The sequence below is a fragment of the Rutidosis leptorrhynchoides genome, chromosome 4, assembly GCF_046630445.1.
Source record: "Rutidosis leptorrhynchoides isolate AG116_Rl617_1_P2 chromosome 4, CSIRO_AGI_Rlap_v1, whole genome shotgun sequence".
Taxonomy (NCBI): domain Eukaryota; kingdom Viridiplantae; phylum Streptophyta; class Magnoliopsida; order Asterales; family Asteraceae; genus Rutidosis; species Rutidosis leptorrhynchoides.
In genome coordinates this window covers 532,082,321-532,095,892 of record NC_092336.1, presented here as the reverse complement: position 1 = coordinate 532,095,892, position 13,572 = coordinate 532,082,321, and the positions used below count along the sequence as shown (strand labels likewise).

Sequence of the window (13,572 nt, the reverse complement as noted above, 5' to 3'; positions counted from 1 at the left end):
ACGCGCAATCTTTTTCTTTCTTATTTCTCGACGCTCTAGTTATAGGATATAGAATTTTCTTTACTTCTTATCTAATTCTTCAAACGGAAAGAAAAATTATTTAAGCGGTTAAGTTAATAGACGTTGACATTTTTCTGGTTCGTAGTAATAGTTGGATTTGTTAGTGGCAAGTTGTGGGCTTCCGATTTAAAGGGTCCTGGCTTCCTGCTGCATCTTTTGGCTATTCGAAACGTGGGCAAAATCAGAAAAGTCTATTAATTGGACAACTTATATAAGTTTTTCTTATTTTTATAACTAATAGGATATTCTGTGAATGCACCGAGCAAAACGTTCACCACCTTTCATACGTTCACCGCCTGTAACCAGATCAAGACATCTAGCCAATATTGCCGCCGTTGATTTTTTTTTAGAATCGTCATCTAGTCGACCAAGAACTCCAACTCAAATTCCCGACAATCCATCTTTTGAACCCGACTTCACAACTAAGAACCCGGAGGATATTCAAGGACAATTCAGAGATCCTGAACCACTAATCATTCCTCCTGAACCACAAACCATTAAATCAGAATCTTCTAGTGATTCGTATTCAACAAATTCAATTATGGAAAATCTGGAACCTCTAAGTATGGAAGACCGAATGAGAGCCACAAGCACGGGCCAAGGTCACGCCATTATTAAGCCAGACATTAATGCGCCAGATTATGAAATCAAAGGACAAATCCTACACATGGTAACTAATCAGTGCCAATATAGTGGTGCGCCGAAGGAAGATCCAAACGAACATCTTCGTACGTTTAATAGGATCTGTACACTATTCAAAATCCGAGAAGTTGAGGATGAACAGATCTATCTCATGTTGTTTCCCTGGACTTTAAAGGGAGAAGCCAAAGATTGGTTAGAATCGTTACCTGAAGGGGCGATTGACACATGGGATGTTTTAGTTGAAAAATTTCTTAAACAATTCTTTCCGGCATCCAAAGCCATGAGACTTCAAGGAGAAATTGTTACGTTCGCGCAAAAGCCAAACGAAACTCTATATGAGGCGTGGACAAGATTCGGAAGGATGTTGAGAGGATGTCCTCAACACGGTCTAGATACTTTTCAAATAGTGCAAATCTTCTATAAAGGCGTAGACATCGCTACAAGAAAAGACATCGACATAACAGCTGGTGGTTCCATCATGAAGAAAACCGCAACTGAAGCTTACAAAATTATTGATAATACAGCCTCCCACTCACATGAATGGCATCAAGAAAAATATATCTTTCGATCATCTAAAGCGGCTAGAGCCGATTCTAGCCATGACTTTGATTATGTTTCCGCAAAAATAGATGCTTTCGAAAGACGAATGGAAAAAATGAATAAAGATATTCACGTAATACGAATCAGTTGTGAGCAATGCGGTGGACCACACTTATTGAAAGATTGTCACATTGAACCAACATTGGAACAACGAGAGAATGTTTCCTATATGAACCAAAGGCCTGGAAATAATTATCAAAATAATTATCAACCGCCAAAGTTAAACTTCAATCGAAATCAAAACATTCTTTACAATCCAAACGGACCCAACAACAATTCGTACAACCAACAAGGTCCGAATAACCAACCAACTCAAAACAACACTTTCAATCAACAAAGACCTAGCTTGTATAAACCACCACAACAAACCGAAGAGAAAAAGCCAAATCTAGAAGAAATGATGGCAAAGCTGATTGAATCTCAAACACAATTCATTACATCGCAAACCCAAACGAACGAGAGGTTTGATCAGTCATTAAGAACTCAACAAGCTTCCATTTTGAATCTTGAAAAACACGTAGGTACTCTTGCTAGCATGATGAGTGAGAGGGAACAAGGAAAGCTACCGAGTAATACTGAAGTAAATCCTCGGAAAGAGAATGTTAATATGGTGTCAACAAATTCTGAAAAACCAGCTCCAGAAGATGGGAAGGTTTTAGATGTGAGTAACAATGAAGAAGTTACATCACCACCACCACCCGAGTATGTAAAGCCAGTGGTGACACCATACAAACCACCCATCCCGTTTCCAAGAAAAGGAGTTGAGTATGAGCAAGTAATAAGTAATAAAGATTGTGATACTTCTGGAAAGAAGAAGAAGAAAAAGAATAAGAAAGTACAAGAAACAAAAGCCGTAGAAGTAAACCCGGTGAATACAGTTCCACCAAAACCTCCACCTAGGGTAGGTGATCCGGGTGAATTTATTGTTCCTTGTCTACTTAGTGATTGTGTCATGTATGATGCACTAGCAGATTTAGGTGCAAGTGTGAGTGTTATGTCTCTTTCATTATATAAGAGATTAGGGGTAGGTGAGTTAAGTCCAACGGATATGAGTGTTCGACTCTTTGATCAAACCATTAAGCACCCAGTTGGAATTGCTGACAACCTACCCATTCAAGTAGGTAATTTAACCTTTCTAGTCGAATTCATTGTCATTGACATAGAAGAGGACCCAAACATTCCTCTAATTTTAGGTCGACCATTCTTTGCATCCACCGGGGCGTTATTTGATGTAGGAAATGGAAGAATGACACTTAAAAGTGGTGACAAATCTATCACCTTTATGATTCGAAAGTCTAAATCTCCACCAACCAAGACCGTTGAACCAGAAAAAACGATTGGTAAGAACCATGTTGTTTTACCAACTCCAACGGTAGTGCTTAATAATAATAAAACGCCTAAGTGTGGGGAAAATGAAGTAACACCTAATGATGACATGATAACAAAGAACCCCGTTATTGATACGAAATTAAATGACCCCGTTATTAACAGTTCAATGAAGAAACTTTTTAAACGGGCTATTGATGCTAGAAGTAAGGGGAACTTTAAGTTATGTAACCGGTTTGTATCCAATCTGTCACCTAAAGAAAAGGCGAAACTAGTTGAAATTGTGGATATTACTGGAGAAGCTAGTCAATGGCTTAAAGAAAAAGTCACAGATATGCAAGTTGATTATGGACCAAGAGAAATTGAAGATGAAGTTAATCACAATTACGACACCACAGCTACCTAAGTGTGGGGAGATTCAAATGTTCTAAAAGAAAATGTTATTTAGAATTAGTTGTTCTGTTCTCGTGTAGTTCCGAGAATGGAATCCGATTGGTCTTTTCCGCTAGCAGACACTAAAGAACTAGTTTTCTCCCTCCATTCTGAATTTTTGCTTTGTAGGTTTTATATGAAATTAATATGCTTTTTAAATTTAAGTTTTGTGTGTTTTTAAAAACAAAATTTACTTTATTTCATTAAGTTGAAAAAAAAAATGATTTATAAAATTCGTCGTAAGTTGAAGACTAGGTCATAGAGCCGAAATTGCTTTACCCGAGGACGGGGCGACAAATTTTGTTATCATTATTTTTAATTTTATTGATCTAAAGTATGCTAAAAAGATTTTAGATTTTATACATTTTTGAACGTAGGGTTATATACCAAACTTCAAAAATATGTATATATATGTTTGTGTTCTATGTTATGTACAAAATAGGGTAAAACAGCGCACTTTCAAAGACTGTCATTAAGTTCAGCAAAAGGTACTAATTTTGACGACAAGACACAAAACAACAAATGTGATATAACAAATGAAGGAATGAACGATGAGGCGCCATCAATCATTCAACGAGCTTTGTAATTACAAATTCGGTATTTTTAATCACTTTTCTACACTAATCACCCTCATGAATTTATAATTATAGTCTGATTTCATGCAAATGAGGGCATTGCATGATCTCAAGTGTGGGGAAGGGTTATAAATTCTCTCGGGTTTATACTTAGTTTATTTGCCAAATTTTGTGAAAATTTGAAAAATTTTCAACTAAATGAATTTAAAATCATGTTTATACATATTTATGAACGGTGAAAACTAGGTGATAATACCGAAATTATCGTTACCTCGAAAAGGACATAAATTGAGAAACAACCCAAAACGCTTGAATTCATTTAAAATGGGATAGAAGAGAATAAAAAGGCAAAGAAAAGAATAAATAAAAGCTAAGTGTGGGGAGAATGTACCAAGTTATTCAATTAAAAACTATCTATCACATTTTTGTATAAGAATTATTGCAGGTACTTTTGCTTTGGACGATACTAATCAGTTTTACCCGGTTTACTGTAATATATTTTAAAGAAAGATGGATCTACACGATGAATCAATTCCATCATTAAAAAGAAGTAAAGTCTTCCAAAAAAGACACGCGCTTCTTGATTTAGGTCATGAAGTTGTCGTCCAGACCAGCTGTAGGTTGACGAAAAATCTAGAAAAGTCATCTCTAAAATCAGCAGGAAATCCACGGACCTCAGCATCAAACAGGGTCGCCAAGTGGTCAGATTTATCCTAACCATGAGAAGGATTTATCTCGTACAATGGGGAGGCACCGTGCAAATTAGCTTGATAAGACTAATGAATCAGATCCCCAGAAAGGATAATCTCCTTAAAGATTAAAAATCAGCTTTTAAGCCCGATATTACTCAATCCTTGAGATTGACCTTAAAGATTGAGAATTCAAACTCATGGAATTCAATGATATCTAAACTCGAGCTTGAACGAGAAAATATTTTGATCAAAATTACAAACCAATTTGTTTTCTGAAAATCCATTTTCAATGCGTTCATTACCATTGAACGTAAAATCCTAGAAATTCACCTGGAATTCATTAGGTCACCTGAACCAAATCGGGTGTCAACCGTAAGAACGGTGGTTGCATAGCATGGTCGGAGACAGGACCTTGTGCCAGACCGAAAAATTATAGGATGATCTTTACTATTGCTCCTACCAAGGATAGTTCTAGCATCCGACACGTTAAAAAGACCATAATCATCTGCATGTCACTGGACATTGCCTTAACAGTTTCTTGTTCATCGCTTTCCTTTACAACCGGACGGTAGTTTACCGAAAGGTAATATACGGAACAAGTAAACTGGATGTGTGCTTTTCGATACAGGGATAGCAGTGGATTACACGAGCCTAAAAGTTTTAGCCAAAATATTGATCCACAGATATATTTTGCAACACCGATGATGGATCAAATCAGAAAACTTGTCTAGGGTAAAATCTAGCTTGAATTTTCAAAAGATCAAATGTTTTCATAAAGATCCAATTTCCTTAAGGATCTAAATTTTTATAGTCATGTGGGACTGTAAACTACCTTTCAAATGTGCACTTTGCTTTGGAAACCGAAAGTAAATCGGCTATTTGATTGCAAGTGTCGTTGACCTAAACCCGAGGCAACTATAAAAGACACACCCACCTTTAAACCACATCGTTACTATCATTGTTTATACCGCTGTATTGAAGTCACTTATGTACAAAGTGTGAAGAATAAAGAAGTGATTCAAGTGTTTCAAGACTATATTGCTTGAGGACAAGCAACGCTTAAGTGTGGGAATATTGATAATGCCAAAAATGAACACATATTTTACAGCATTATTCCCCAAGAAAGACAAGATTTTAGTTGATATTGTTCGATTTACAAGCACTATTCGTTTAAATATTAAAAAGTGAAGATAAAAGGCAGATTCGACAAATTGAAGACGGAAAGGTCCAAAAAGCTAAAAAGTACAAGATTCAATCAAAAAAGTTCAAATTATTGATGAGGAACGTCTCAAAATAACAAGAGTACAAGTTACAAGACGCAAAGTACACGATATAAAATAGTACGCGAGGACGTCCGAAAATCCGAAACCGGGACCTGAGCCTAGAAGAAACGCCCGACGTAACGGACTAAAATTATCTACTCAACTATGCATATAAATATAATATAAATATATAAATAATTATTAAAATTATTTATATATTTATTATTATTAAATTATGTCGACAAGCTAGGAGCCAAACGAATGTGAGCTGGAATTCATGGCCATGCGACTCGCATGGCCCTGTGCCCATTTTCATGCGACTCGCATGAGGGGCTTTTCCAGGCCACATTCTATTTAAAGCGAGTTCGTGATCCATTTTATGTACACCATAATATATCTTTCTATCTCTCTTTTGTAATACATAAATAAATTTAATTATAATTTTAATTTTAATTAATAATAATAATAAGGTTATGTTAAGGAGTGTTTTGAGTGTATAAGTCGAAATTCTGTCCGTGTAACGCTACGCTATTTTTAATCATTGTAAGTTATGTTCAACCATTTTACATTAATGTCTCGTAGCTAAGTTATTATTATGCTTATTTAAAACGAAGTAATCATGATGTTGGGCTAATTACTAAAAATGGGTAATTGGGCTTTGTACCATAATTGGGGTTTGGACAAAAGAACGACACTTGTGGAAATTAGACTATGAGCTATTAATGGGCTTTATATTTGTTTAACTAAATGATAGTTTGTTAATGTTAATATAAAGATTTACAATTGGGCGTCCCTATAAATTACCATATACACTCGATCGGACACGATGGGCGGGGTATTTATATGTACGAATAATCGTTCATTTAACCGGACACGGGAATGGATTAATAGCCACTAGAATAATTAAAACAGGGGTGAAATTACATTCAAGGGTAATTGGTGTAATTGTTAACAAAGTAGTAAAACCTTGGTTTACACGCAGTCGATAACCTGGTGTATTCATTAAACAAAGTATTAAAACCTTGTTACAATTCGAATCCCCAATTAGTTGGAATATTTAACTTCGGGTATAATAATAATTTGATGAGGGCACTCGCATTTTATATTTATGACTGATGGACTGTTATGGACAAAAACCAGACGGACATATTAAATAATCCAGGACAAAGGACAATTAACCCATGGGCATAAAACTAAAATCAACACGTCAAACATCATGATTACGGAAGTTTAAATAAGCATAATTCTTTTATTTCATATTTAATTTCCTTTATTTTATATTTAATTGCACTTCTAATTATCGCACTTTTATTTATTGTTATTTAATCGCACTTTTAATTATCGTACTTTATCTTTGCGCTTAAAATATAGAATCGACAAACCGGTCACTAAACGGTAAAAACCCCCCTTTATAATAATAATATTACTTATATATATATATATATATATATATATATATATATATATATTTGTATTTTTACAATTATTGTGTGTAAAAAAATATAGTGTTATACTTCACGAGCTCCCTGTGGAACGAACCGGACTTACTAAAAACTACACTACTCTACGATTAGGTACACTGCCTATAAGTGTTGTAGCAAGGTTTAGGTATATCCATCCGTAAAATAATTAAAACTTGTGTAATATTTTGTAGTATTTCGTAGTAAAATTAATACTATTTCGTACCCCTCGCGACACACATCACCAATCATCCACTTTTCAAACAATTGTAAAATGCTATTGATGATGTAATAATTAAAACTATTTAAATTTAAATTAAATATGTGTATTCTATAACTAAATGATCAAAATATTGCTTTCTCAACTTTATACGCAACTCGATTTCCAATGTATATCCACCAGAGTGTTCCCTTGCACACACAATCAATCCTTATACATAATCTTTTTTATTTTATATTTTTTCTAAACCAATGTAATTTCTTTAAATATCAGTTTACCCTTTTCAAAATCAGCATACATTTTATTCCAATTTACACTTCAACTTTTAAGTGTCCATTATCTATCCACCATTTTCAACACCCAAATACAAAAGATACCAAATCTAGGATCATGAAAACCTGTCTTCCGGATCATTGACCCTCAATCCCTCATGGTATTTGCAATGCATTGAGTCACGGTTCCATAATCAGATCAGAGAGATCATAGTTATTATGATTGTGGAAACGTGACTCAATCTGTTGCTAATAATAGCATGATTTTCGACCTGCGGGTTTTGGGCCTGAAAAAAGATCTTAGAAAGCACATATCTCCATCTTTTTCATCTTATAGATATACATGTCTTTCAAAAATAAAACATAAAAAAAATAACATCACTAAAAAATAACATCACTAAACATTATGAAAAAAGATCATGAAAAAATAACATCACTAAACATTATGAAAAAAGATCATGAAAACCTGTCTTCCGGATCATTGACCCTCATGGTGTTAGCAATGCATTGAGTCACAATTGGTAGTGAGGCATACCCAATTTAGATGAAAATTGTAGTGACCAATTTAGATGTAAATTGGGTCATGCATCAATACCATATGGGAACCAATGAAGCTCCATCTTTGTCTTTTGTTTAAAAGATGAAAATTTTCTAGTTTTGTGTTTTAAAAAAAATGACATCACTAAACATTATGCATTGTTTGTTTGTACAATACAACCTTTAAAATTGATAGATCCACCATTTTTTTCATCTTCATTGGTTCCCAAATGGTATTGAGGCATAACCAATTTAGATGAAAATTGGGTTATGCATCACTACAATATGGGAACAAATGAAGATCCATCTTTGTGTTTTGTTTAAAAAATAAAATAGACGAAAATTTTCTAGTTTTGTGTTTTAAAAAAGGTGTATGTGTACTTGAGAGGTTTATTTTACAAGAAGATATATGATATATATGATGAAAAAATACAACCGAAGAGAGAGAAATACGTTGCTTTTACAAGAAGATTTTTAGTGATACAAATTTCCTATTTTACCCTTAAATTGCTATTAGGTCAATATACCATTTAAGGGTAAGATAGACAATTTATATCCTATAATAACTAACTATACAAAAAATAAATCAAAACTAAACAAAAAGGTGGGACCTACAAGTCCATCACAGCACACAGTCCATTAATTACCTTACTACTATTACCGATAAAGTAAGTTACAAGTTACAACCATTGTGTACTATGGTATTTTTTTTTTATCTGTTGGATATAGAAATTACAACACAGATAAATTAAGTACAAGTTACACTCGTACAACACTAACCATTCTCTATATTTGAAATTTGAGATTATATATGTATCATAAGAAACATAAATTCCGTCATCATCTATAAAAACTATAGTTTTGGGATATTTTTGATAAATACAAAAGAACTAAATGACACACACTCATTTGCTTAAATACCAGCATTAGTCATAACAATATTTTTCATAAGTACTACGAGTATATATTGTCGGATTATAGGCCCCTTTGAATTATGAGCCTTGTTCTAGCACACATGTTGAACACTCACAAATCCGCCCCTGATCATGATCAATTTGATTTTTATCTGTAGCAGTAACTAAAGTATCATCGTCAACAATGACCCCATCCAAATCTCCTATAACCATATCAATAGTCTCATTTTCTACAATGCCACTCTGCAAATGTGTTTCTACATCATCGATACAAATTTGTTCATCCATGTCAAAATTATCTCTAGGTGTTGTCTTGATCACAACTTTTCAATCCTTACAAACAGGATCTGCAACATAGAATACTTGTTGTGCTTGTGAAGCTAGGATATAAGGCTCTTTAGTTTGCTTCAGACCTCGAAAATCGAGTGTCGTAAACCCATTCTCATCAACTTTTATCCTGTAACCACTTGATATCCAATCACAATGGAACAAAACAACTTTCTTCTCATCACCATACTGTAACTCGATTATATCTTTTAAAACACCGTAGTAAGTGACATCTCCCACAATAGGATTGTTATCTCTAGCACTCGAGAAGCTACTTGTTAGAGCCTGAAGTATGACTCTGCTATTTTGTGTTGTCCTATTCTTCTCTACATCTTTAATGTGAAATCGGAAACCATTTATGATATATCCCTTATATTTCTTTACAACCTCACTTGGACCGTTTGTCAATGTCTCTATATCACTTGTGATTCTGTTATCCCGACTAGTCATGTCCTCATCAACCTGATTTGAGGCAATTTGTTTATACAGTAATAAGTTTGGCTCAGTTATATCATCACTACATTATCGTAATAAAACTAGCAAAAATAACTTACGTAATCAGACAGCCACTCCTCAAACTCCTGACTATGTAAATGTTGAATGTCACCCTTACGTTTTTTCGGATTTTGATGACTAAGAATATTCTGATGCTCTCTGCAATCAAAGTAACAAAAATAGAATAATGTACATTATCGTCAAAATTACACAATGTCATATAAAAAAATAATCTCATGACATAGTAAATTTAAATAACTTACGTTCGTAAGAAATCTATTTCACTACAATTGAACAGCACATGTGAGTGTGCAATAGCCAAAGTGTCATAGCCGAGTTTTACTACGTTTGTTGCACCAATTGGTCGACCAGGCATACAAAATATTGGTAAGACAGTATCATCACCACCATCATCATGATTTCGGCTAGTCTTATTATGTATGGTCTCGACATCACTGGCTAAATACAGAGAACAAAATGACAAACACTCTTCCGCTAAATATCCTTCTGCAATTGAACCCTCGGGTTTACTCTTGTTTCGCACATAAAATTTTAATGTACCTAAATACCTGAGTGGTAAAAAAAAGTTTATATCAGATTCAAAAAAAAAGTTGTATTCAAACGAGTATAATTTACTACAGCATAAATGGTCACCTCTCGATTGGATACATCCAACGGTAATGAACAGGTCCCCCTAATCTGGCCTCTGAAGCTAGATGAACCGATAGATGAATCATGACGTCAAAAAATGATGGTGGAAAAATCCTTTCTAAATCACAAAGTATTTTTCCAATATCTTTTTCCATTTTAAATAAATCATTAGGATTAAGAACTTTTGAGCATAATTGTCTGTAGTACCGACATAACTTCATGATAACAGAACGCACATGTTTCGGTAAAATATTTCTTATTGCTACGGGAAGCAACTGTTGCATCAAAATATGATTATCGTGACTTTTTAGGCCTAACATTTTTGGAGTAGGTTTTACCTGAATGCATATAGAAATATTAGCAGCATAACCATCTGGCACTTTCACCTCTTTTAGCACATTACAAAATTTTTCTTTTTCTTTTTTATCCATTTCAAAACATGTAGGAGGCAAATACACTTTGCCATTTGATAAAGGTTCTGGATGAAGTTCATGTCTAATACCCATTTCTTCCAAATCACGACGTCCTTTTAAATGATCCTTGGTCTTTCCATCTATATTCATTAACGTTCCAATGAGACTGTCACATACATGCTTTTCAGTATGCATTACGTCTATATTATGACGTATTAAGTTATTTTTCCAGTATGGTAACTGAAAAAAAATACTTCTCTTCTTCCAATTATATGGTAAGGATGGGTTATCCTTCACAAGTTTTCCAAATTTTATTTCAAAACCTTTCAGCTCCGCAAGCACTTGTTCCCCTGTTAAGCTACGCGGTGGCCCTTCACGTTCTTCCGTGCCATCAAAAGAATCTTTATCCATACAGAAAGGATGCAACAATTCCAACCAGCGACGATGTGCCATGAAGATTTCTTTATGGGAGTTTGATAACCGTGTTGATCTGGTTTCCTTATGGCATGAAGGACAATCTAATTTACCTTTAGTGCTCCAACCCGATAAATTCGTATACGCAGGAAAGTCACTTACCGTCCATAACAAAGAAGCACGCAGTGTGAAGTAACTCTTAGTTGATGCGTCATAAGTATTAACTCCAGTATCCCACAACTCTTTCAACTCATCAACTAGAGGTTACATATAGACATCTATATTATTACCTGGAGCAGATGGACCGGGTATAAGTAAACTTAGGAATAAAAAAGGTTTTTTCATGCACAACCATGGAGGTAGATTATATGGCATCAAAACAACAGGCCATGTACTATGTGAAACACTCATGTTTCCAAAATGGTTAAACCCATCACTCGCCAAACCAAGCCTCACATTACGAGGTTCTTTAGCAAATTCACTATTCTCATAATCGAATGTTTTCCAGGCTGGTGAATCTGCGGGATGTCTTAATCTACCATCTTTCGTACGACTCTCTTCATGCCATCTCATCGACCCGGCCATTTTAGGAGACATAAACAATCTCTGCAAGCGTGGTATGAGTGGAAAATAACGCAACACTTTTGCTCCAACCTTCTTAGCTTTATAATCACCATCATTATCAACTTCTGTGGTTGACTCATTTTTAGAATCATTATTAATTTGTTTATATCTTGAGGTCTACATACGTCACACTTAATTTTGTCCTTGTTTTCTTTCCAGTACAACATACAATCATTTGGACAAGCATCAATTTTCTCATAACCTAGACCCAAATCTCTTATTATCTTCCTTAATTCATACAATGACTTCGGTATGGCAGCATGAGGGAAGGCTTCCCTCATTGTGTCAAGAATCATGCTGAATCCTTTTTCATTACATTTTCCAACACATTTTGAATGGAAGAGTCTAACAATGAACGAAAGAACAGAGAACTTACAGCCAGGATATAATTCTTTCTTTGTATCTTCCAATACTTTATTAAACTTTTCAGCATTTAAGTTTGGTACAGTCTGATTTTCAGTTTGTTGGATATCATCTTCATCTTCATCTTCAAACACATTGAAGACGCATTGGGCCAATGCTTGCATATCATCTTCATCAGCATCTTCAAATGTTGGTGTATCATCCGGTTTAAAATACACATTTGGAATTTTATAACCTTCAAAAAACCCGTCACATAGCAAATGTGTTTTAGCCTGGACCCGATCAACCCGTTTGTGATTACCGCAATATTTGCACGGACAATATATATGACCATCTTTTCCCTTTTTAGAGAAAATACGTTCTATAAATTTGTCAAGTCCTTTTTCGTATGCAGGGGAAGATCTACACAAGGACATCCAAGTCGAGTCCATCATATATAGACCTGTATTCTACAAACACATTTAATCGGACATAAATTAACGTGGTTCAAAATCAAAGATTGTACTGTAAGAATTAAGGGGTATGGACATGAAACAAAAGAAATTAACCTGGTTCAAAATCAAAGATTCAAAATTAAGGGGTATGGATAAAGCGTATGAAACAAGCTGACCCAATTTTTCGATGATTGCAACTTATATCTTCAATTACGTATTAACTGATTAATAATCTATTATTGAAATTAACTTAGATCTGCAAACACATCTTCAAAAACCGATGATGATTGCAATTGCAATTAAATACGTACGATGTTATTATAAATTGTTAATAGTAATAGTAATAATAATAATAATTATTATTATATGATGATTTTGATACATCTAATAAGATCTAATACGAGTATAATTTTAATATAAAGATTCAAATAATTAATAAAATATAAAATAATATACATAATGTAGGTTAAAAGTTGGCCGGTGGTGTACGGATCATCACCCTTATGGTTTAGGCCAGGTATAGGGTTATGGTACATGGTTTAATGTTTATGGTATATAGGATATAGGATTTAGGGTATCGGGTTTAGGATTAAGTGTTTATGATTTAATGTGTACGTTTACGATATATGGTATAGGGTTTAGGGTTTGAGGTTTAGGGTAAAGTGTCTATGATTTAATGTTTAGGGCTTAGGGTTTAGGGTTTAGGGTTTATAAACCCTAAACCCTAAACCCTGAACCCCAAACATTAAATCATAAACCCTAAACCCTAACCCTAAACCAAAAACTCTAAACCCTATACCCTAAATCTTATACCATAAACACTAAACCATACCTTAAACCCTATACCCTAAACCATAAT

The 13,572-nt window shown here is 34.3% G+C and overlaps 1 protein-coding gene across 1 annotated transcript; it reads right to left on the bottom strand.

The window, feature by feature from the left end:
* Positions 1–9,070: 9,070 nt before the first annotated feature.
* On the bottom strand, positions 9,071–12,710 carry LOC139842581 (uncharacterized). The gene is made up of 7 exons (XM_071832701.1): positions 12,042–12,710; positions 11,583–11,898; positions 10,673–11,534; positions 10,078–10,383; positions 9,874–9,973; positions 9,335–9,781; positions 9,071–9,235 (listed from the first exon to the last, which is right to left on the bottom strand). The coding sequence occupies exons 1-7, from the start codon at positions 12,708–12,710 to the stop codon at positions 9,071–9,073; spliced, it is 2,865 nt and encodes a 954-aa protein (XP_071688802.1).
* Positions 12,711–13,572: the final 862 nt, after the last annotated feature.